Source organism: Leucopleurus acutus, assembly GCF_964270905.1.
Source record: "Leucopleurus acutus genome assembly, chromosome: 3".
Classification (NCBI taxonomy): domain Eukaryota; kingdom Metazoa; phylum Chordata; class Mammalia; order Artiodactyla; family Delphinidae; genus Leucopleurus; species Leucopleurus acutus.
Window position 1 is genome coordinate 8,084,769 of NC_139145.1, and position 24,844 is coordinate 8,109,612.

At 47.7% G+C, this 24,844-nt stretch overlaps 2 protein-coding genes across 2 annotated transcripts in view; one reads left to right on the forward strand and one right to left on the reverse strand.

The window, feature by feature from the left end:
- The window catches only part of PRKCSH (PRKCSH beta subunit of glucosidase II), a 143,299-nt gene that overhangs the window by 97,160 nt on the left and 21,295 nt on the right, over window positions 1–24,844 (forward strand). The gene's annotated exons all lie outside the window — the stretch shown is intronic.
- ACP5 (acid phosphatase 5, tartrate resistant) lies at window positions 2,434–5,042 on the reverse strand. Its single transcript, XM_082835868.1, has 5 exons — window positions 4,965–5,042; window positions 4,447–4,743; window positions 4,109–4,236; window positions 3,631–3,976; window positions 2,434–3,250 (listed from the first exon to the last, which is right to left on the reverse strand). Exons 2-5 carry the CDS (start codon window positions 4,741–4,743, stop codon window positions 2,972–2,974), a joined length of 1,050 nt encoding a protein of 349 aa, XP_082691994.1. The 5' UTR covers window positions 4,965–5,042; the 3' UTR covers window positions 2,434–2,971.

Consider the following 24,844-nt stretch of genomic DNA (forward strand, 5'->3'; position numbering starts at 1 on the left):
GGACTTGGTCCTTGGTGCTTGGTAGACATGCTTGGCCATTGTGGAGGAGGGGGGCCAATCCCCCTCTCTGCCGCTAGTTCCCTGTGTCAGCTTGGATGTGTCACTTCTCCTTTCCACCCTCTGGGCCCTGTGAACTGGGATGTTGGGCTAATTCCACACTCTGGGCCCTGCAAACAGGGACACTGGGCTGACTTCTGATTCAGACCCCTGCCGGCTTGGAGCCTCTGAGTCAGTGGGAAGAGGCAGGGTGGCCGTGAGCTGCCTTGACTGTCGTGGTTAAGATTGAGGGTCTGACGCTTCCTGGATATGACCTTGGGCACCTGACTTAATCTATTGAGCTTCTGTCCTCTGAGAAGCCAGGATGACGCCGGCCCTTTCCTCCTGGGTCAGGATTAGAAGGGATGGCGGGTTAATTTGGCATAGAGCTTGGTGGGTGGTAATGTCAGCTGGAAAGAACTCAGGGCTGGCATTCTGGTAAGACAGCTTTGCTTAATTTTTTTTTTGTGGTACGCGGGCCTCTCACTGTTGTGGCCTCTCCCGTTGAGGAGCACAGGCTGCGGACACGCAGGCTCAGCGGCCATGGCCCATGGGCCCAGCCGCTCCGCGGCATGTGGGATCTTCCCGGCCCGGGGCACAAACCCGCGTCCCCTGCATCAGCAGGCGGACTCTCAACCACTGCGCCACCAGGGAAGCCCCAGCTTTGCTTAATTTTAATAGCAACACATGTTACCTTGTAACAAATTCAGCAGTGTTGACTGCTACAAAGTAGCAAGCAGAAGGTGCCACTTCCATCAAGTCCCTTTCCCCAGAGAGGTGAGGCAAGGGATGCTCATGACACACGTTCAGGCTTTGCAGCTATTCTTTTTTTTTTATTTTTTAATATTTATTTATTTGGTTGTGCCAGGTCTCAGTTGCAGCATTTGCGGCTAGTGGGCTCCTTTAGTTGTGACATGCGAACTCTTGGTTGCGGCATGCATGTGGGATCTAGTTCCCTGACCAGGGATCGAACCCGGGCCTCCGGCATTGGGAGTGCAGAGTCTTAACCACAGCGCCACCAGGGAAGTCCCTGCAGGTATTCTTTTATTGACTATTTGGCAGTGACCAAAGGATGCTTGATTCAGGAGACAGCTGCACCCCCATTGCCCAGAACTCAGTAACCTCACTTATTTTACCCAGGGTGCTATTCCGTTCTATTTAGGTGGGCTGGCAGCTGGACCCAAACAGTTGGGTCCCCGGCCCCATAGCAGCTGAAGTGGCCGTTGAGGGCAGGCCAAGAGAGCAGTTCCTGTGACGGGCTGGCTCAGGCCGTTTGTGGTGGGTGTTAGTCAACTCAGAAGCCCAGAGGGGAACTGGGTTTCTCTGCAGCTTTCAGCTCAGGGTGAGCATTCTGCTTTCCGCATTCCTTGGCAGGAACAGGCCCTGAAATAATTCTGCTTCTGGAAGTTTTCCTCCGTGCGTACTTGCACAGATGTGCAAAAGCATGGGTCCAGGTGTGTCCACTGCAGCTATGTTGTTAAGAGGGAGAGATTGGGAAAGATTGGTTTATCCTACAAGCATATCTGCATATGTAGGAAATGAATGTGTGGGTCATTTATGGCAGCATTGTTTGAGGATAGCAATCCAGGCGACCCTCAGTAGATGGCTGTTTAGATAGACAGTTGGGGACTGGCACACAGTGGGGCCTCTGTAGCTGCAGAAAGAAGCTCCCCCAGAGGGCTGATGGGCAGATCTCCAGGTACAACAGGCAGAAACAGCAAATTGAAGAAGAGAACCTTTGGGGGTGCAGGAAATGCTTTTATCTTGATTGTGGTGGTGGGTTTGTGGGTGTGTGCCTTTGTCAAAACTTACTGAACTGCAGACGTTCAAAAGGTGTCAATTAGACCACAATGAAGTTAGTTTGAAAAAGAAAACAAAACCAAAACCAAAAAAGCAAGGTGCAGATCAGTGGGAAAGGGGAGGAAAAAACCGTTCAGGTTTGCTTTCATTTGCGCACTGAAATCCTGCAAGGAAGCCCAAGGCATTTACAAAAAGCTATTTCCTTTCTGGAAAGGTGGAGGGACAGATGGGAAGGGGGTGAGAGATATTTTACCTTTCTACAGTTTAGATTTTCGAACCATATGAATAGCACCGATTCCACAGTGAAATGAACAAAAATGAATGTTCTGATATGAACAGTCCGCTTGTGGTTAAATAGACACCCCCCCCCGCCACAACCCCAGAAGAAAAAAAAGAACCTCCCTGTCAATCCAGTGGTTGAGACTCCGTGCTTCCACCGTGAGGGGCATGGGTTCGATCCCTGGGGACTAAGATCCCGCCAAAAAAAAAAGGAAAAAAGAACTGCGTATACATTGTGATGTTTTGTGCGAAAAAAGGAGGATGTTTTTATTATGGAAGGAAAGAACATGATGATGGCTGTCCCTAGGAAGGTGAGCATGGGGGAGGAAGGCTTGCTTCACGTTGGACCCTTCTTTGTGTTTGGTCTTTACTTAAAATCGCATCCATGTATGAGGCCAGTTGGTTATGGATGAGGCTTAGAGATGGAGACGCAGGCCAGCAAGTGGGGGAGCCCAGACCCTTTCAAACCCAGGTGATGCGTCTCGCCAGTGAGGTGAGGAAAGGGATGCTCACGATACACGTTCAGCCTCTGCAACTATTTTTTTTTATTGACTATTTGGCAGTGACAGAAGGATGCCTGATCCAGGGGAGGGCTTTCCCTCCCTGTCCCCCAATGCCCGGAACTAAGGCTGGGCGAGCCCGGCCAAGGGGCCTGGCACTCTGGCCAGAACATGTGTCCATGCTTCTTTCACGTATATGGGCATCCTTGTCACAAAGGCCACGTGGCACCACAGTTTCTCATCTGTCCTTCTCCTTCCTGCTCTGCCGTAGCACCACCGGCCCTTGAGAAAGCCTGCCCATGGGCAGGGGGTCCCAGCGGGACCCACTCACCCACCAGCTGGGAGGCGCCCCTAACTCAGGCCCCAGCGTGGAGCCCCCGTCGGTGCTGGTGCTCAGACTTGGCTTGCCTTGGCAACTTGGTCTTGAAGAGGGACTTGCCCGAGGCCTCGATGTAAGTGATGCTCATCTCTTTGGGGCTGATCTCAACGTAGGCGAAGCCACCCAGTGAGTTCTCGGCCCCGTAGTGGAAGCGCAGGTAGCCATTGGGGACCTTGCGCAGGTGCTTCTTCGAGGGGTCCATGAAGTTCCCGGCCCCGCTCAGCACGAAGCCCACGCCGTTCTCATCCTGAAGGTACTGCGGACAGAGGAAGCAGGGTCAGTGGAGTCCCCAGCCCCTCAGTGAGGTTTACCACTGGCTTGGTGTCTACCTGTCTTGAGTCCAGGGTCAGGCACAGAGTCACCTTGAGCAAGGGACATACCCCACCCCCTCCTGTCCTGGGCCTCAGTTTTCCCACGTGTGAGAGTGTATTGCGCTGAGCAATCAATAGTCAACTGGAACCCGTGAGATGGCTTTTAGGGAACTTTGGGCTGTTTTCTGGTTAGCGAGCATAGAGTTTGAGAGAGAGTGACATTCCGGGGGCTCCCACACAGCAGGAGGACCCCAATATGCCACGTGGCACAGTGGCTGGGCTGGGGACCCCTTACCAGGCTCTCGCCCACCCTCAGTTCCCTCACCTGCAGGTTGTGGTCATGGCCACACAGGTAGGCGGTGACCTTGTGCGTGGTCAACAGCGGCAGCAGCTGCTTGACCAGGCAGTGGGTGGGCCCGTGCTCGGCGATGGACCACACGGGGTAGTGGCCGGCCACCAGCACGTAGTCCTCCTTGGCCGCCGCCAGCTGCTTCTTGATCCAGGCCAGCTGCGTGCGGGCCATCGCCAGGTTGCGGGGCCTCTCGGGCTGCTGGCTGGCAAAGTCGTCCGAGTTGCCACACAGTGTCACCGTGTCCAGCATGAAGATGGCCACGGACACGTTGGACCGTGGGATCTTGAAGCGCAGGCGGTAGTAAGGGCTGGGGAAGTTCCTGTGGATGGGATGGAGGTGGTGGGCGCCCGTCTTGGGCAGAGAAGCCCCAGGCTCAGCTCTGGCTGATGGATCTCTTTGCCCACCTGAGCGAGGCTGGCGGAGGGATGGATAGAAGGTGGGGCAGGCTCACCAGCGCTTGGAGATCCTGGAGTAGGCTATCTGTGCCGAGACGTTCCCCAGATGGTCGTGGTTGCCAGCCAGCACGTACCAGGGCACGTTGCGGAGTGAGGAGGCAGAGAACACATCCTCAAAGGTCTCCTGCAGCAGACAGAGAAGGGAGCCCCGCCCCCCCGCAGGTTCAAGCAGCCATCAGATGCTCCCACTGAGTAAGGCGCTATGTACAAGGGAGACGCTGAGTGTGCTAGGCGTCTACAAGTGTCATCTTCCCTCTGCCCTCTCCAGAGTCAAAAGGTCGAGTGGCTTCTCCACGCATCCCCCCGCCTCCACACCTACTCCAGTGGCGCACACCTGGAACCTCTTGTCTTTGGCATCCTGCACGCCAGTGAAGTAGAAATTGTCCCCCAGGGACAGGATGAAGTCTGCGCCCAGGATCTGCACGGTCCTGGCAATCTCCTTGGCATTGGCCATTTCCCGGGCTGTGTAGAACGGGGCATTGGGGACCCCTCCCCAGTCACCCACGGCAACAAAGCGCAGGACAGGGGCGGGGGCGGTGCGGGTGTTGGTACTGATGCCGGCAGCCCAGGGGAGCACCAGGGGGAGCACCAGCGAGGCTTGCAGGACGAGCAGCACCGTCCACGTGTCCATCTGGGAGGGGAGAGACAAACGTCTGGGGCATGGGCAGCATGCGCCCCCCAGAGATCCCCACTTGCCCTGTTCTGAGAAAGGAGGAGACGGCTCCCTGCAGGGATGGCCTGGCTCCCGAGCTCCCGGGGCTTGAGTGCAAGAGCTGGCTGGGAGGGTCAGGGGGCGGGCAGGGTCCAGCCAGCGGGGCGGGGAAGCAGGGGTATGCCGGGCCCAGTACTCACCCTGGGGGAGGCACAAGTCAGTCGGCTGGGGGCTCAGAGAGGCAGGTGAGCTCCAGAGCAGAACTGGCCGTCACTGAGCCTTTATTCCCTGGGGGCGGAAATGGATCATTAGAGGGGATGATGCAGTTTCTCCGCCAACTGTTCCAGAAGCCCTCCCCTCGGGTCATGTGAGCCTTGGAGTTAGTTCCCCGGCGGCCGGACACGGGATTCGAGGCGGGAGCGGGAGTGGGGGGTGGGGGTGGTCTGGCCTATGAGTGCAGCCGCGCCTGCCCCACAAGCTCTGCGTCTGCCCACAGGAGCGCGTTTGTGTCGTGGGCCTCGTGTGTGCTGTGTGCGCAGCTCTATCTGTGCGCCCCGGCCCTGCACCTCCCGTATGTGTGTCCGTGTCTTCCGCGGACGTGTTTGTCTGCCAGTGCCTGGGTGTGTCTGAGCTGTTTTCTGTGTGTAGCCAAGCGTGCCTGCCTCGGTCACATGTCTGCTGTGTGCCTGGGAGTCCCATGTCCCCGTGGCTGTGGACACTGCGCTGGCAGGGCCTGTGTGGCAAGCCTGTGACGCGCGCCTGCGTCCTCAAGTGGAACTGTGTGTGTGCGACGGGGAGCTGTGTGTCCCTGTCATGTGGCCGAGCCGAGTTGTGTGTCTCTGTGTTGTGTTTCTCAGCTGAGTTGTAGGTCCGGTGTGTGAGGTGTGTTTGACAACATCTGAGCCCGAGTCCCAGGGTCACCCCCCCTCCCCCAAACAGCAGGGGCTCCCTTTTCCAGGAAGTCCTGCCCACACCTTCCTCTCTGCCCCACCCCCCATTCAGGAGGAGGAACCCAGGCAGGAGGCAGCTGGTGACAAGCCGTGTGACCACAGACTTTCGACCCTCAGACCCCGAGGGCAGGGGGGCAGGCTATGGGGCAGCGGGGCCCCTGCACTTGAGGCCGCTCTGACCTGCCCCTCCCCTCCCTGCCTCCCTCCTCCCGGCCCTGACTGCCCCCTGCACACTCACGCTGGTTCCCTACAGCCTCTTGCGAGAGTGGATGGGGGCCCCTCATTCACAGCCCCGCAGCCCCGCCAAACAGGAAGTGGGTCACGAGGGCAGGCGGAGACAGCTCCTCCGGGTGGAGACCTCCCGCCGCCAGGCGGTCTCACCTGGCAAAGGCTGGGCCAGGGGTCAAGGCCAGGCGCGGCCTTGCGAGCCGAGCTGCAGGAGTGCGGGGTGCTAGCCGTCGGGGCTGCCCCGGCTTTAAGGAGGCGGCAGTTAGCCCGCCCTGCCGGCGGGCAGGGGGCGGCCCAGGCGATCCCCGGCTGCAAACGCGGGCGCCTGGGCCTCCTGGCCAGGCCGGCGCGCCCGGGGATGCTGCTGGGCCCCTGCGCGCCACCACGCCTGCGGGGCGCACTTCTGTAACAGGAGGTAACGCTCCCTGGAGGGCGGCGCAGACCTGCCGATTGGGCTGCAGCTCGGCCGGGCAGGGTGGCTCGGGGACACGATTTCCTCCCTCTGTCCCCACGCAGGCAGAGTCTCCACCTGCCTGCGCACTTGGGGCGCCCACGGCCCCCACGATCGCAGAGCTGGGTGGGGCCTCAGCCCCGGGCTGCGCCACCCTCTAGTGAGGAAGTCTCATCTTCAACCTCAATTTCCTGGTCTTTAGGTGTGAGGGCAGAAGAGTCCAATCTTACTTAGAATCGCAAATAATTTATGTTGAAACACCCCTCCAGGAGCTGGGGCTGCAACCCTTCCCGCCTCCTTTTGAAGGTGGGTGGGAGGCAAAAGAGTCTCATCTGAAGAGTAAACAAGGGAAAGCAAAAGACGGGAACTTTCTGGTGGAGACACCTGGCAGACACCGCCCTAACAGATGGTCCAGGTGAACAGCATAGTGATGTCTTATTGATATCACGTGGCCCTGACATAATGTCATGAGAAGGGCCCCTCACCTCCTGGGTTTCTCCTGTCACCTGTAACCACAGGCTTATGATGAGAAAAATACCAGATACACCCAAATCCAGGGATATTCTACAGAATACCTGCCTAGAACTCTGCAAGAATGGCCCAGTCATGAAAAAGCAACCTTTGAGGGGCTGTCACAGACTGGAGGAGACCCAGGAGCCGGGAGGACAAAGTGAATGTGGGATCTTGGGCCAGAAAAGGGGCACTTGTGGAAAAACTGGTGACATCCAAAGAAAGCCTGGAGTTTTGTGAATAGTAACACAACTAAGAAACAGAATCGCGTACATGTTCCAGGTATATCGTGGTTCCAGATGATGCTGGCCATAGAGGCAACAGTGAGGTGTATGTTAGAACTCTTTGCTTTTTTTTTTTCAATTTTCCTGTAAATCTGTAATTACTCCAAAATAAAACAGTTTACTTTGAAAATAGTCATGATCCAAGAAACTTAAACATGGATTCGACATGCACTGAGCACCTGCTCTATGCCCAGTACTGGCAGACCCAGCAGGGAACAAGACAGATAGGAAACACCTGCTCTGCTGGGGCCCCATGTGCTGGTGAAATTTATATTCTAGCTGTTAATTACTTTCCATTCTTTGGGGGTGGGGTGGAGCATTCTCTTTCCATTTTATACATTATGTATTGTTTGGATTTTTGCTTGAAAATCAGTGTTATTTTGCCAGCAGAATAAATGCAAACTTCCTCCTAACGTATCTGTGGTCTGAATGTAAACATGGGAAGCAAAGACCTCGTCACAGATCCAGGGCAGGGATTGTTTTCTGGGGAGACAGGAAGAGGAATGGAATTGGGGCTCAGGGACAAGGGAGTGTCAGGCAGGGGGCTTTAACTTTATCCCTACTGTTTTCCTTTCACAGAAAAGGAAAAAAAAAAATTACCTGAAGCAATTAGGACCAAATGTTAACATTTACTTCTTCATGTGGCAGGTCTGGGGGTGTTTGAGGGATTACCTTCTATGCTTTCTGTATTTTTCTGAGATCACACAAAATTATAATATTTATTATCATATCATATTACCTGGTCTTTAAAGAAAAGTTGGAAAATACTGAAAAGTACGAGGAAAATGATTACACTCGTCTGCGTAGAGAATGACTATTCAGTAATTTTTTCCATTAATTTTTCTATGCCTACATGTGTCTTCTGAAAAATGGTATGCTATTGACACCTTTTTTTTTTTTTTTTTTTTTTTGGCCATGCTGTGCATCACGCAGGAATCTTAGTTCCCTGACCAGGGATCCAACCCATGCCCGCTGCAGTGGAAGCGTGCAGTCTTAACCACTAGACCGCCAGGGAATTCCCTACTGATACAATTTTTTAAGTTTGTCAAATGTTAACATCTTCTATATCTTTTAAATTAAAAAGTACAAAAGCACACGCACATGAAAAGAAATCAGACTTCTTGCGGAGTGTGTAATGAAACTTGTGAACCCTTGGCTATATCTCTCTGGTCACCTCTGGGGTTCCGAGTAAACTCTTTTCCCTCCATTCACTCAGGGGAGCCCGCTTCTGCTGATTTTCTGTGGAGGTAGATCAGGATTTGGCTCTGAGCCTCCCTCCCCCTCCACTCCTGCCTTGCTTCCCAACAACAACGTCAATCCCATGGCTGAGTTCCTCCCTGTCCTCCCCTCCCCTCTCTGCCCCAGCTCTCACCACTCCTCTGGCCTTCTCACCCTTCCCGGAATAGGAGCCCTTGCTCTGACTTCAGGGCTTTGGTACTTGCAGTTCCATTTTCCTAGAAGGCTGTTCCTTCTCCAGCTACCACCGTGGCTCCCTCCCACTGTATTTAAGTTCCTTTAACTTATCTAAAAAGCATCCCTCCCACCCCCATCCTGACTCCCTCTTAACTTGCTGTAGTTTTCTCAGTAGCCCTTATCAAGGCCTGATGAGCCAAACTCTGCTTATCCTGTTTTCAGTCTGTCTCCCCACCCGAATGAGGTCTGAGGCAACAAGAGCTGTCTGCAGTCAGTGGTGTTTGCTGCTGCTTCTCTGGCTTTTAGAATCTGGGGCCCACAAAGGCAGCTGCTCAGGAATTATCTGGGGAAGGATGAAATGAAGGGACTTGCTTGCACGACACAACCTTCCCTCCAGTCTGAATGTGCGGTTTCCCCCCACCCTCCTGGCTTCATCCCTTGAGTGGATACCACTAACTCCTTTACAGCTTGCTTCAGATCTAAACTTTGTTGTTCTTTGTTTTTTTGCCAGGCTGCATGGCATGTGGGATCTTAGTGCCCCCACCAGGGATGGAACCTGTGCCCCCTGCATTGGAAGCAGGGAGTCTTAACCACTGGACCGCCAGGGAAGTCCCAAACGTTGTTGTTTTTGATAATCTGTCCAGGACTCTTGGAGATATGTCAATGTGTGCATCTCCTTCGTGTTGGGGCCACTGCGCACACATCACACTAAGGACAGTGTGTTCTGACCTCAGGGCCTTTGCACTTGCTGTGCCCTCCACTGGCCCACTCTCCCCCACCTTCTTGTCCTTGAGCACTTGGCTTCAATGCCACTTCCTCAGACGACCCTGACACCCTGACTCAGCACACACACCCAACACCTAGTCCCCTGTCTCTACTGTTGTCAAGTCCCCCGCCCCCCAAGGAATTCCCACGACAGCAGGTCTGGGTGGACAACAAATGTCCACTCGATGGGGTCAGAAGGGGGGCAGGCGGTTAGCATTACTTCTGACAAGCACGGTCAGTGAAGGGAGGTGTGCAGCAGATTGGTACATGTCGTGAGGAGAGCCTGAGGTGGGAGGTATCAGGAGCTAATGGCCTGGAGCTACGGAGTGTGGACTCGATCTGGAGGGTGACAGGTTTGCAGGATAGGGTCCAAGCTGTGTTTTTAAAAGGTCAGTCTGGAAAAAAGCACGTCACAGACAGATCTATATCGCCTGTCTCTCTATATCTATTATTATTATTATTATTTTGGCTGCACGGCATGTGGGGATCTTAGTTTCCAGACCAGGGATGGACCCCATGCCACCAGCAGTGGAAGTGCAGTCTTAACCACTGGACTGGCAGGGAAGTCTCATTTCTATATCTATTTATATCTATCTGTATATCCATGTAACTACATCTATCCATCTATTTATCTGTATCTCTATCTATCCATTTATTTTTATCTATCTGTCTATCTACCTATCTATCTATATATCTATCCATTTATCTATATCCATCTATCTGTATCTCTATCCATCCCTTAATTTTTATCTATCAATCTGTCTATCACACTATATTTTGATACAAAACTACAAGTGCTTGGTTGCTACTCACCAAGAAGAAATAATTCTGGCGCCCACAGGAAAAAAATTAAGAGTGGTTTCTTCCAGGGATGGTTGCCCTGGGAAATTATCAGTTTCTACTTTACTGAATTCATCTTTAAAAATTAAAAGCTAGTAAAGATTTTGTAATCAGGAAAACAGTATTTACCTAAATAACCATTCTGATGGAGGTACAGATGATTGTTGATGGAGGGTGAGCCTACAATGAGGGGGACACCGCCACCCCCCAAGTGGCTGGTATAGTTGGGTCAGCCCTCCAGGATGGCTGTTTAAAGGTGGTTGAGTCAGGGGGCTCTGCAGCCATCTGCCTGAGTTCAAATTTCAGCTCCTCTGCTGTTATTTAGCTGTGTGACTGTGGGCTAGGGGCTTTACTCTCTGTGCCTTATTTCTTCATCTTTTTTTTTTTTTTTTTTTTTCCAGTACGCGGGCCTCTCACTGTTGTGGCCTCTCCCGTTGCGGAGCACAGGCTCTGGACGCGCAGGCTCAGCGGCCATGGCTTACGGGCCCAGCAGCTCCACGGCATGTGGGATCTTCCTGGACCGGGGCACGAACCCGTGTCCCCTGCATCGGCAGGCGGGCCCTCAACCGCTGCGCCACCAGGGAAGCCCTATTTCTTCATCTTTAACACGGGTGATGTTACAGTTATTCAGTACAGAGTGTCGTGTACTGGCACCAAAAGTCCTGTCACAGATGGAACATGCAGCAGAGGACCTTGTTCATAGCCAGCACCCCCTATAAGCTAGCTGCCACTGCTTGTTATTATTATCATTACTATTATGTGTATTATTATTATAGACTAGGGCAGTGGCAATTTGGAGAAACTGAACAAGTTTAAGAGGCAGAAATAAGAAGTTGGGGGACCTACTCATCCCAGTTTGCCGGAGACTTTCCTGATTTTAGCATAGAAAGTCCCACATCCCGGGAACCCTCTCAGTCTTGGGTAAATCAGAAGGATAGTTGGTCACCCTAAGGTAAATCTTGGGACCCAGTGGTTAGAGGGAGGAATCTCTGGCAACTTCCAGCTTTCAGGTCTGGAGAATGAGAACCCAGACCCAAGGAAGAAACTCAGGGAGAGGAACCATTTTTGGGGAAGTGGACAAACCTGAGCGTGGGTACATTGAATTTGAGGGGCCCCTTGCTTGTCTGGGTGGGAGAAGACAGGTTTCCCGGTGGGGATCACGGGACAGAGGTCCCAGTATCTTATTCTGAAATATTTCGAACACACAGCAAAGTTGGAAGACTTGTCCAGCGAACAGCCACACACTTGCTCCTAGATACTGCAATTAAGATTTGCATATATTTGCTTTCGTATCTATCCATCCGTTCACTCATCTATCTTACTCTTTACCTATTTTAATATGTTGCAGACATCTGCACACTTCCCTGCCAAGGCTTCAGCGCTCATACCATTAACTAGAATTCGATATTTGTTTACAGTTCTTTTCTCTGATGTGAAATTTACATACAATGATATGTACAAGCCTTAAGTGTACACTGGGCAAGTTCTGATAAACCTCAGCTAGGGTCATGAAAGAAAGAACTTACTCAACCCCCCGTGAGATTCAAAACAAAAAATAGAAGTAAATGGAGGCAGCTCTGGTTCTGCTACTTGCAAAGCTCTGTGACCTGGAGGGAGTGTCTTAACCTTTCTGGGCTTCAGCTTCTCATCTCTAAAATGGGAAGAGTAAGGGTGCCTGTCTGAGATCTGATTGTGGTTGTCGTGGGTATTGAACACGTGAATTCGTGTAGAAATACTGAGGAGTGCCTGGCATGTAAGGAGTGCCTTGAGGGACTTCCCTGGTGGCCCAGTGGGTAAGACTCCCATGCTCCCAATGCAGGGGGCCCGGGTTCGATCCCTGGTCGGGGAACTAGATCCCGCATGCGTGCCACAAGTAAGAAGTCTGCATGCTGCAACTAAGAGTATACATGCTGCAACTAAAGATCCTGCATGCCTCAGCGAAGATCCCGTGTGCCGCAACTAAGACCCGACACAGCCAAAATAAATGAATAAATATTAAAAAAAATTTTTTAAATGCCTTGAAAACACTTACTTATAATATTACCCAGTTGGAACAGTGAAAAGAATTACTCTTGGTGGAAGAAGAAATAAAGAGGTAAGTATATTGCTGAAAAATTTCAAAGATGGCCATCAGAGGAACCTAAGCATGGGATCTACACTGGTGTGGAAGGCAGGTGGAAGGAAAGGGTGGCTGTGAGCTAAATCCTGATCCACTGCTGCAGAAAATCAGCAGATGAGAGCTCCATTCACCTGTGCATGTTTAGAGGGAGAGGAGCGTATTCAGTATTCAGAATCGTGGAGATGCCCAGAGAGAAAGCTAAGACTTCATGCCCTGCAAAAGGTCTCATTTGTTTTAATCATGTGCATGTGCTTTCGTATTTTTTTAACGTGCTTTTGTATTTTAATTTAACTGTAATTTGAAAAACATAGTCAAGATTCTGACCCCTGCTCCAAATGGATGAACCTTGAAGACATTATTATACTCAGTGAAATAAGGCAGTCAGCAAAGGTCTGTATGATTCCACTTCTACAAGGTCCCTAGGGTGGTCAGATTCATAGGGACAGAAGGTAGGATGGTGGGTGCCAGGGGCTGGGGGAGGGGGAATGGGGTAATGTTTAATGAAGACAGTTTCAGTTTTGCAAGATGCAAAGAGTTCTGGAGATGGATGGTGGTGATGGTTACACAACAATGTGAATGTATTTAATGCCACTGAACTGTACACTGAAAAATGGTGACGATGGTAAATTTTATGTTATTTGCATTTTACCAAAGTTGAAAAAAAAGAAAAACCAGAAAAGCACAAAAGATAATCCTAAAACACCCCTCTACCATCACATGAAGAGGCAAATGTTGTAATTGCTTCAGATATACATTTTCCTTTTTATGAAAGAAAAAAAAAACTAGTAGAGATAAAGTTGAAGTCCTCTCCCCCTTGTAATTTCAATTAAAAAAATCCTAAATAGTTAACAGTGAGAAGTCTCCTTCCCATTCTAGTCCTCCGCTTTGGAGGGAACAAAAGTTACCAGATTTTTGTGTCTCCTTCCAGAGCTGGTTAATTGATTTCAGGATGGTAACCTTTTTTTTCTTTCTTAATTTATTTATTTTTAATTTTTGCCTGCGTTGGGCCTTTGTTGCTGCGCGCAGGCTTTCTCTAGTTGCCGTGAGCGGGGGCTACTCTTCGTTGAGGTATGCGGGCTTCTCATTGCGGTGGCTTCTCTTGTTGTGGAGCACTGTCTCTAGGTGTGCGGGCTTCAGTAGTTGTGGCACGCGGGCTCAGTAATGCGGCTCACGGGCTCTAGAGCGCAGGCCCAGTAGTTGTGGCGTAGGGGCTTAGTTGCTCCGTGGCATGTGGGATCTCCTGGGACCAGGGCTCGAACCCGTGTCCCCTGCATTGGCAGGCAGATTCTAAACCACTGTGCCACCAGGGAAGCCCTGGGCTGCTAAATTTAAGTTGAAAAGTCATATGATAATTTGGTTGAATTAAGAAGCAGTACTGGAATGTTTAAAAGAACATATTTCAAACTCCTATTTATATGTTTAATTTTTAGATTTGTAACAACGCTAAGGACTTCAGAAGCATTTGCTTGGTGGAGGGATTTAAGATTAAAGAATCAAATATAACACTTTTATAAATGCCATCTGCAATATTTAAGAGATTTCAACCCACTACATTTCTAAATGGACCCAAATATGTATCCAATGACCTCTCTGAAAGTGATGGTCCACTTTGCCAGGTGTATAAGTAACATAACAGCTGTCATTGGAACCGAAGACTTAAGAGAAACTCTGTTTTTAAAGGTATAATTTAAACTGACTGTATACTTGCAAAGTAACCACAAAGATGGATTTTTCTAGGCACCAAAGCTGCCCCAAATCCAGACACCATCGTGAGTTTGTTTGATTTGAGGAACGCAAAGACCAGTGTGGTTCGAGCAGAGGGAGCCAGGGGAAAAGTGGGAGGAAACGAAGGCAGGGAGGTAAGGGGTGCGTGCGAGTGCTTTGGGGGCTGCAGGGAAGAGGGTTTTTATCCCCAGGGAGGAGGGCGCCGCGGAGAATTCTGAGCAGAGGTGGGACTAATCAACAGGTTTTGCATAATTTCCACCAGCTGTTGGGCTGTGGACCACAGCTACGTGGTGGGTGCTACCGGTGGGAAAAACCGCATCCTGTTGGTTTCCCCCAAACCCGGTAAACAAAGTCTGAGAATCTTGACCTCGGAAGCTTCCCGGGACCCCCAGCAGAATGCCGGGCGCCCTCCTCAGACTCTTGACCTGTCCACTGCTGCTTCCGCGTGGGCAAATCCTGAACTGCAGCAACGTCCTGCAAACCGTGTTTCCTTTTTGGTGCGCAAAGGCCCCCTTGTGTGGGGTGTGGAGGGTCGGGCAATGGAGCCAGCCAAGGTCTGCCTCACCCCCACCCCAGAAGCTCCCGGGGGGAGGGATGAGTGAGCTACACGGGGATTCAGATGTTTGCAGGATAATCTGATGAGCAGCCCGCGTCTCAGAAAATTGCAAACCAGATTCTCAGAGGAGGGGTCTTTGGGCAGAGTCTCCAAGGACCAGTAGGAGTTTTTTAGGAAGGCACAGTAAGAAAAGACATCCTAGGCAGAGGGAAGGGTATGTACAGAGCAAGGTCAAAACTAAAATCCTGATCTAACTCCCCCCCCCACCCCCGCTTAACTGCTCCTCTCAACCTGGGTCATGGGGTCACCATGTGAGCCCCACACCTAGTACTTATCCTGAATGTGTCTCTTCCTCTCACTCCCCCCATCCCCATGGCCATCATCCAGGGCCAGACAGCCATCACCTGGGCCATAGTTGTCTGTCCTAATTGCCTTCAATTCCTAGTCATCCATCCCAGTCCCAAAAGAATCTCTCTCCAGCTCTCCCCTGCTCACACACCTCCCATTGCTCCCTAGTGCTCTGGAGGTGAAGTCCAAGCCATTCAGCCTGGCATCTGAAATCGTGGAAGACCTGGCCCTGCCTGCTTCGCCATATAGTTAGCATGAACAACACATGAACAATAATAACAAAAATAATAATAACAGCAAATACCCACTTTACATGCTGCCAGGCTGTGGGTCATGCAGTATAAAGGCAGTTTCAGGGAGTTCCCTGGTGGTCTAGCGGTTAGGATTCTGGGCTCTCACTGCCATGGCCTGGGTTCAATCCCTGGCTGGGGAACTGAGATCCTACAAGCCATGCGGCACAGCCAAAAGAAAAAAAAAAGGCCCTTTCACAACAGCCTTATTATCCCCGTTTTACAGAAGGACATTCTGAGGTTCAGAGAAGTCAAGGGACTTGTCCAAGGTCACTAGCATGCCTGTGAACTCAGTTTTTTCCAACTCCGAAGCAGAGGCTTAACTCCAACTCTGTCTGCTCCATGGCACATCTCTGGTGTGATAGGTTTAACTTCTTTGCTATTCCTCTGTCTTAGCTCAGGCTGCTATAACAATACCACAGACAGGGAGGCTTGAAACAGACATTTATTTCTCAAAATTCTGGAGGCTGGGAAGTTATGGAAGATCTTGACACTAAGATCAAGGTGTCAGCCTATTCAGTTTTTGGTGAGGGCTCTCTTCCTGTGTTGCAGACGGCTACCTCCTCTTTTTTTTTTTTTTTTTTTTTTGGCTGTGGCTTGCAGCATGTGGGATCTTATTTACCCAACCAGGGATTGAACCTGTGGCCCCCTCAGTGCAAGCATGAAGTCTTAAGCACTGGACTGCCAGGGAAGTCCCCCATAAGGGCTTTATTCTACCTTGAGGGCCCCACCCGCATGACCTCATCTAACCCTAATTACCTCCCAATGGCCTCAACTCTAAGTACCATCATATTGGGGGTTAGGGCTTCAACATAAAAATTTCTGAGGGATGCAAATATTCTGTCCATAGCATCCTCCCTTCAGATAGTGGGGCCTCATTCCCCTTGCCTTGAGTGTGGGTCAGACTTTAGTGAAGCACTTAAAAAAAAAGACAAACTTTTTATTTCGATACTCTTGTAGATTCCCATGCAGTTTTAAGAAATAATACAGAGATTCAGTACGACCTTCACCCATTTCCTCCCAATGGTAACATCTTGCATAACTCCAGTGCAATATCCCAACCAGGAAATTCATACAATCGCTGACCTTATTCAGATTTTACCAGATTTACATGCACTGGTGTGTGTATGCACACGAGTGTGTGTGTTTAACTCTTTGCAGTTTGTCACATGACTAGATTTGTGTGACTACTACCACAGCCAGGATACATAACAGTTCCATCACAAGGGTCCCTGGCGCTACCCTTTTGTAGTCCCTGTCACCTCCCCCTGCCAACACCTGGAAACCACTCATCTATTCTCCACGTGTACAGTTTTGACATTTCAAGACTGTTATAAAGTATATCCATTCAATGAAATATTATTCAGCAATAAAAAGAAATGCAGCACAGATACATGCTACAACACAGATGAATCTTTTTTTCTTTTTTTTTTGCGGTACGAGGGCCTCTCCCTGCTGTGGCCTCTCCCGTTGCGGAGCACAGGCTCCGGACGCGCAGGCTCAGCAGCCATGGCTCACGGGCCCAGCCGCTCCGCGACACGTGGGATCCTCCAGGACCGGGGCACGAACCCGTGTCCCCTGCATCGGCAGGCGGACTCTCAACCACTGCGCCACCAGGGAAGCCCAACACAGATGAATCTTGAAAACATTATGCTAAGTGAAAGAAGCCAGTCACAAAGGACCACGTATTGTAGGATTCCATTTATGTGCGATATCCAGAATAGGCAAATTTATTGAGACAGAAGGTATATTAGCGATGCCTGGGGCTGTTGGATTGAGGGTAGGGGGTGGGGTGCCAGCGATAAAAGGGGCTGACAGCTAACGGTGCAGGGTTTTTATGTAAGAGTAATGAAAATGTACTGAAACTGATCGTAGTGATGGTGCACAATTCTGTGAATATACTAAAAGCCATTGAATTGTACACTCTACATGGGTGAATTGTATGGTATGTGAATTCTATCTCAAGTGGTTTAAAAAGAGAGCATTGTATAACTGGAATCATACAGTATGTAATCTTTGACATTGGCTTCTTTTTTTTTCACCCAAAACAAATCTCTTGAGATATGTCCAAGTTGTTGTTTGTATCAATAGTTTCTTTTTATTTTGACTAGTATTTCATGGTTTGTACCAGTTTGTCTAACCATTCACCCGTTGAAGAACATTGGGGTTGTTTCCAGTTTGTGGCTATTACAAATAAAGCTGTTATGAACATTTATGTACAAGTTTTTGTGTGAATTTAAGTTTTCATTTCTCTAATATAAATGCCTAAGAGTGTAATTGTTGGGTTATATGGAAAGCACATATTTAGTTTTTTAAGAAATCACCATACTCTTTTCCAGAGGGGCTGTACCATTTTACATTCCCACCACCAAAGCACGAGTGATCTGGTTTCTCTGCATCCTCACCAGCATTTGGTGATATTGCCTTTTATTATTTTAGCCCTTTGAAAGGGGCACAGTGATGTCTCATTGTGGTTTGAATTTGCATTTTCATAATGGCTTATCATGTTGACATTTTTTTTTTAAATGTGCTTACTTACCAACTTTATGTCCTTTCACATAAAATGTCTGTTCATGTCTTTTGCCCATTTTCTAATTGGGGTCTTCTTCTTCTTCTTCTTTTTTTAAATAGTTGAGTTTTGAGGGACTTCCCTGGTGGCACAGTGGTTAAGAATCTGCCTGCCAATGCAGGGGACACAGGTTCGAGCCCTGGTCCAAGAAGATCCCACGTGCCACGGAGCAACTAAACCCGTACGCCACAACTACTGAGCCTGCACTCTAGAGCCCACAAACCACAACTACTGAGCCTGCATATCATGACTACTGAAGCCCACACGCCTAGAGCCCGTGCTCTGCAACAGGAGAAACCACTGCAATGAGAAGCTGGCGCACTGCAAAGAAGAGTAGCCCCTGCTCGCAGCAAGTAGAGAAAGCCCCTGAGCAGCAACGAAGACCCAATGCAGCCAAAAAATAAATAAATAAAATTTATAAAAAAATAAAAATAGTTGAGTTTTGAGAGTTCTTTATATATTCTAGATAAGAGTCCTTTGCAATATGTGTTTTGCAAACATTTCCTCCCAGTCTGCAGCTTGTCTTTTCATCTTCTTGCCAGGGTGTCTTGCAGAGCAAACAATTTTATACTTTTGATGAAGTCCAATTTATTGGTTTTTCCTTTTATGGATCTTATTTTTGGTATCAAGTTTAAGAACTCTTCACTAGTCCTAAGTCCCAAAGATTAGATTTTCTCCTTTTTTTCCTAAAAGTGTTATGGTTTTATGCATTACATTTTCATTTCATCCATAATTTGAGTTAATTTGGGTACAAAGTTAAAGATTTAGATAGTGCTTCTTCCCTCTTTCTCCCATAAATGTCCAGTTGCTCCAGCATTATATGTTGAAAAGTCTATCCTTTCTCCATTGACTGTTTCTGTGTCTTAAAAAAAAATCAGTTGGGCATATTTTTGTGGGTCTATTTCTGGGTTCCCTATTCTACTCCATTGTTTTAGGTATCTATCCTTTTACCAGTACCACCATATCTTGATTTCTGTAGCTGTACAGTAAGCCTCAACATTGGGCAGAGTGGTCCCTTCTATTTTATATTTTTTCCAAAATTGTTTTCAGCTGTTCTGTGACCTGTGCAATTCCATATAAATCTTAGAACAAGTTTGTCTATGTCTATGCAAAATCTTGCTGGAATTTTGACAGAAATTACTTTAAACTTATCTATCAAGGGGAGAATTGTTATGTTTACTATGTTGAGTTTTCTAATCCATGGACATGGTATGTCTCTTCATTTATTTAGATCTTTGATTCCGTCAGTATTTTGTAATTTTCAGGATACATATCCTGTACATGTTTTGTCAGATTTACACCTAAGTATTTAATCTTCTTTGTTGCAATTGTTAATGGTATTCTGTTTTAAATTTTGGATTCTATTGGCTCACTTAAATTAAAAAAATATTAAAAATTGAAGTATAGTTAATGTACAACATTATGTAAGTTACGGGTGTACAGTATAGTGATTCACATTTTTTAAAGGTTATATTCCATTTATAGTTATTATAAAATATTGGCTATGTCCCCTCTGTTGTACAATGTGTCTTTGTAGTATATTTTATTTTATTTATTTATTATTATTTTTTGGCTGTGCTGCGTGGCTTGTGGGATCTCAGTTCCGCAACCAGATATTGAACCTGGGCCATAGCAGTGAAAACCCGGAATCCTAACCACTAGGTCACCAGGAAACTCCCACCTTATAGTATATTTTATACATAATAGTTTGTACCTCTTAATTTTTTCCTTGGGCATCTGCAGTCACTTTCTAAATTCTGCCATATATCTGGTTGCCTGTGAGTATTGTAATCCTTAAATCAAAAAGGTGAAAAAGGGAAAAAGAAAGAAACAAAAAACACAGATACTGTTCCTTAAAATCTCCTGGAAGCCACTTTGGCTGGTAGGGGTTGAAACAATGCTAGCCAGCCTCAGTGTCTGCACCTCAGTGATCAAAAGCAGTAATCAGCCATCAGAACATAGAACCCAGATAATTGGAGGACAAGGTCTTTCTGTCCCACCCTGGGTCTAGCAAGCCACACCTGGCATAGGTGCCACTGTCTCCAAAGCTGTCTGCCATGGGCTGAGTGGTGGGGGATGGGTAGTCACTCTTGCACTAAAGGCTGAAATTGACTGAAATTGCTGCAGTGGAGTAGCCAAGATTTCCCATGGAAGCCACTAATTCAAATAAGACTCCATCGTTTCAAAAGAGTTAACTTCAGAGAGTTTGTGGCAGTACAATTGTGGTCTACATGGAGAATCAGGTACCTGGTGCTTCCTTCTCCACCATCATCCGTGACATCATTTTCTACACAGCTGCTTTTCTCTTTTCCTTTGGGCTGCCACTCGGCTTGCGGGATCTTAGTTCCTTGACTAGGACCAGCCATCGAACCCGGGCCCCCTGCCGTGGAAGCACGGGAGTCCTAACTACTGGACGGCCAAGGAATTCCCTACACAGCTGCTTTGAATGTCCCAATATCTCAAAGAATCTCACTCCAGCGTCTCCTCCAGAATTTGGGCAGTCTATGGTATGTCTAAACTCCATAATCTCTTGCCCCAGATATTTGTGGGTCTCTAGTCTGCTGTGCAGCTTTACGAGCAGTGACTGCTGCTTTTCCTACCTGAGAGCTGAGTTAGGCTCAAGAGAGACTAGTGCCTTGCACCTATCCTCCAAGCATCTCCCGAACAGGTTAGAACAGACTTACACAACAATTAGTGGGTAAGGTCTGCTTTGCTCCCTACAGTTCAAGGGCCAGGTTCCTAAAATTGGGCAATGGGCTACTGTCACAGCCCAAAGGGAAGAAAGGCAGAGGCCACAGTAGAAAGGGAAGATGTCTCTCAGAGACAGAACTGGCCAATGCAAGGGATCAAAGACCCCATCAAGAGACTGGTCCAGCAGAGGTGAGGTCTGTCTGAATTCAAACTCCCTTGGCACCTAAGGCTGGCAAAAAATGTCTAGACTTAAGGGAGTTGGAGGATGGGCTTTGTAAAAAAAAAAATATTTTATTCAAATATAATTGATTTACAATGTTGTGTTAATTTCTGGTGTACAGCAAAGTGATTCAGCTATATATATATATATATATATATACATATATATACATATACACACACACATTCTTTTTCATATTCTCTTCCATTGTGGTTTATCACAGGATATTGAATATAATTCCCTGTGCTATATAGTAGGACCTTGTTATTCATCTGAGGATGGTGTTATAGCATCTACAGTCCAGTCAGAAGAGACAAGCCATCTTTGTTATATTAATAAGGAGGATTTAGACTTCCCTGGTGGCGCAGTGGTTAAGAATCTTCCTGCCAATGCAGGGGACACGGGCTTGATCCTTGGTCTGGGAAGATCCCATATACCACGGAGCAACTAAGCCCGTGCACCACAACTACTGAGCCCGAGTGCTGCAACTACTGAAGCCCGTGTGCCTAGAGCCTATGCTCTGCAACAAGAGAAGCAACCGCAATGAGAAACCCATGCACTGCAAAGAAGACCCAATGCAGCCAAAAAAAAAAAAAAATTTTAGTTTTATTGGAGTATAGTTGATTTACAATGTTGTGTTAGTTTCAGGTGTACAGCAAAGTTATTCAGTTATACACATACATATATCCGTTCTTTTTTAGATTCTTTTCTCATATAGGCTATCACAAAATATTGAGTAGAGTTCACTGCGCTATACAGTAGGTCTTTGATGGTTACCAATCTTAAGTATAGTATAGTAGTAGTATCTTATATCTGTCTATCTATATATAGTTTCAATTTTAGAAACATGGAAGATGGGTCTTGTGGGGTTGGAACACAGAGTCCTGAGAGAGGGAAAGAGGGGTGCATCTTGACTGGTGCTTGTTTCTCTGAGGAGCCTCAAGGAGGCTGGTTCTGCGAGTGATGAGAAAACTACCAGCTGGAGTTAGAAGCTGATGCTAGGACGACGTGCCTCTCCCAGGGTGAAGAAGCTGGTTTGACCAGAAACTGGAAGAATCAAGTCCCTTCTCCCGCCTACAGCCTTTCAGGCTCTCTGTCACCCTCTATTGGTAGCCTTTAAGAGGGAGCCTGCACCAAGGCAGAGACATGGTTTGCTGAGACCCAGTTCCAGCAACACACACACAAATCTGTAGGGATGAGATTGAAGCTGAGAGACAGTAGCTTAATAAGTGATTCCTACTCTGCTTGAAGGATACAACCCCCTGAGGAGGTGGTAAATCACATATTTTCAGGTGCTGCTGAAAATTTGTGTTACAAATGACCTGCTCAACTCAGTAAAAACTCGTATGTGTACTGTCTTTTGTAAGAAGAGCATCCATCTGATCTTTTTAGCCCCTTTCCTTGCCCTGGTAAAAGGTCCCCTCTCTTAAACTCTCATGGCTATCCCTGAGTTAGCCCCAGGATACCAGGTGACAGGTAAGAGAAAGGAAGTAGGAGTTGAGGCAAAGGCCTCCCCAGAGATGTTTGTGAGCCATTCACACCTGGGGCCAGTGCTTGTCATGCCCATCCCAGTGAAGGCTCTGTGAAAATAAGGACCACTGCAAGGAGATGAACCTAGGGTAGAGTTCTGCCCACAGAAGAGGAATCGGTTCAGGAAGAGGAGGCCAAGCATCCTGGGGGTAAAGGAGATCCTGGAAATAAGAGTGAGGAGGAAGAATGTTGAAGCAGAGAGTAGGTTTCCAAAGAGACAAAGGCTAGGGCTCCAGAAGGAGGAATAGCAGGGTCCTGTGGTGTGGGGGATGGGAGACCAGAGTGGGAGGAGTTATGTAGGATGGAAGAGCAGGGTCCCAATTGGATAGAGTAGTAGGGAAGAGGAGAGTCACTGGGTTTCAGAGAAGATGAATGGGATCTAGAACAGGAGCAAGTTAACTGTAGTACGTTTAAAAAAGTACTACAAAGCTACAATAACCAGGACAGTGTGGTACTGGCATAAGTTTAGACATATGGATCAATGGGACAGAATTGAGAGTCTAGAAATAATCCCCTACATTTATGGTCAATCGATTTTCAACAAATGGCCCAAGAAAATTCCATGGGGAGGGACTTCCCTGGTGGCCCAGTGGTTGAGAATCCGCCTTCCAATGCAGGGGACGTGGGTTTGATCCCTGGTCAGGGAACTAAGATCCCACATGCCAACTAAGCCCATGTACCACAACTAGAGAGAAGCCTGTGAATGGCAATGAAGAGCCTACAGGCTGCAATGAAAGATCCCGTGTGCTGCAACTAAGACCTGATGCAGCCAAAAATAAATAAATAAATAAATATTAAAAAAAAAAAAGGAAGTCTGTTCCACATGGTGCTGGGGACAGTTGTATATGGACAGGTAAAAAGATGAACTGAGACTCCCTACCTCACACCATACATTAAAATTAACTCATGCTGAAATGTTGAAAAGTAAAAATATAAATTTAGTAGCAGACGTAGGAGAATATCTTTGTGACTGAGGGGTGGAGAAGGAATTTGTGTGTGTGTGTGTGTGTGCTTAAAGACAAAAAAGAAACATCCTAATGCAAAAACCCCTGATGCTGTCATAGAGCCACTGTGAAGAACCCAACCCATATGTTCTCTACCTTGTGTTTGAACTGCTACACACAAATTTTGATGCATGTACCTTTTGCAGTCCCCAAATTCCCCACCAAAATGTGGTTTCTCAGAGCTTACCTCCAGCTCTATACCTACAGGTTTCTTACCTCTTCCCTGGATTTTTTTGATAATTTCTTACAGGAATGATCATTCCTAACTTTTTTTCCCGTCACGGTAATGTGAACGCTTATTTTTGTCTGAAATCTTTTATAAATATTTAAATAACACAATAGTCAACTATTTAATTGCTGCAATCTGTAGACATATACAAAAGCCGTAAATAAACATCCCCCCTCGACATAGTTGGATACACTGTCTTTTCTCTAAATACCTCTCTGGGAACAAATAAACATAACATTATTCCTGGGGCAGTTAATGTGAGGAGTGAGAAGAAGCGCATCTTACAGTGTGGTACTTTATCCTTTTGGTATGGCGAAGTGTCCTCTGATACTAGTGTGTGTGAGTGTGTGTGTGTGTTTAATTTTCAAAAGAAACAGGATCATTTACTCATTTGTTATACTCATTCATCTTGTCTTATTTTCCAAACATGTCCATTTTATCTGATGGAAAATGCTACAGCTTTTACGAGTGGATTAAAGGTGTTTTAATTAATGACCGTCTGATGTTTTGACTCCTTTATTTATTTATTTTTTAAAATTATTTATTTATTTATTTTGGGCTGTGTTGGGTCTTCGTTTCTGTGCGAGGGCTTTCTCTAGTTGTGGCAAGTGGGGGCCACTCTTCATCGCAGTGCGCGGGCCTCTCACCGTCGCGGCCTCTCGTTGCGGGGCACAGGCTCCAGACGCGCAGGCTCAGTAGTTGTGGCTCACGGGCCTAGTTGCTCCGCGGCATGTGGGATCTTCCCAGACCAGGGCTCGAACTCGTGTCCCCTGCATTGGCAGGCAGACTCTCAACCACTGTGCCACCAGGGAAGCCCTTGACTCCTTTATTTTAACCGTGGGTTTCAGCATCCAGCTCATGATGGTTTAATGTCTGGTACTTTTAATCAATAAATGATAGGGAAACCCTAATATTTTCAAAATTCAAAGTCCAAAATCTGTCTTTTGATTGTAGCATTGAATCTATGAACATTTAAAGTAAACATTTTACTTTAAATAAGGAGGGACTTAACTTCTGTCACATTGCCTTATCATTGTTTTTTATCCCTCATTTCCTGCCTTACTGTATTCTTGGTGTTTAGTTGATCTTTTTTTTTTGTAGTATAAGGTTTAAGTTTCTTTCTGATTCCCTTTTGTGCATATTTTATAGCTATTTTCTTTTTGGTTGCCATGGGGGTTACATTTATCATCCTGAAGTTATAACACTCTAATTTGAATTTATGCCAGCTTGATTTCAATAACATACAAAACTTTGCTTTTTTACAGCTTCATTCCCCACCCCTTTCAGTTGTAGATGTCACAAAATTACATCTTTATACATTGTATGTCAAAAATATAAATTAATAATTAAAAAATGCA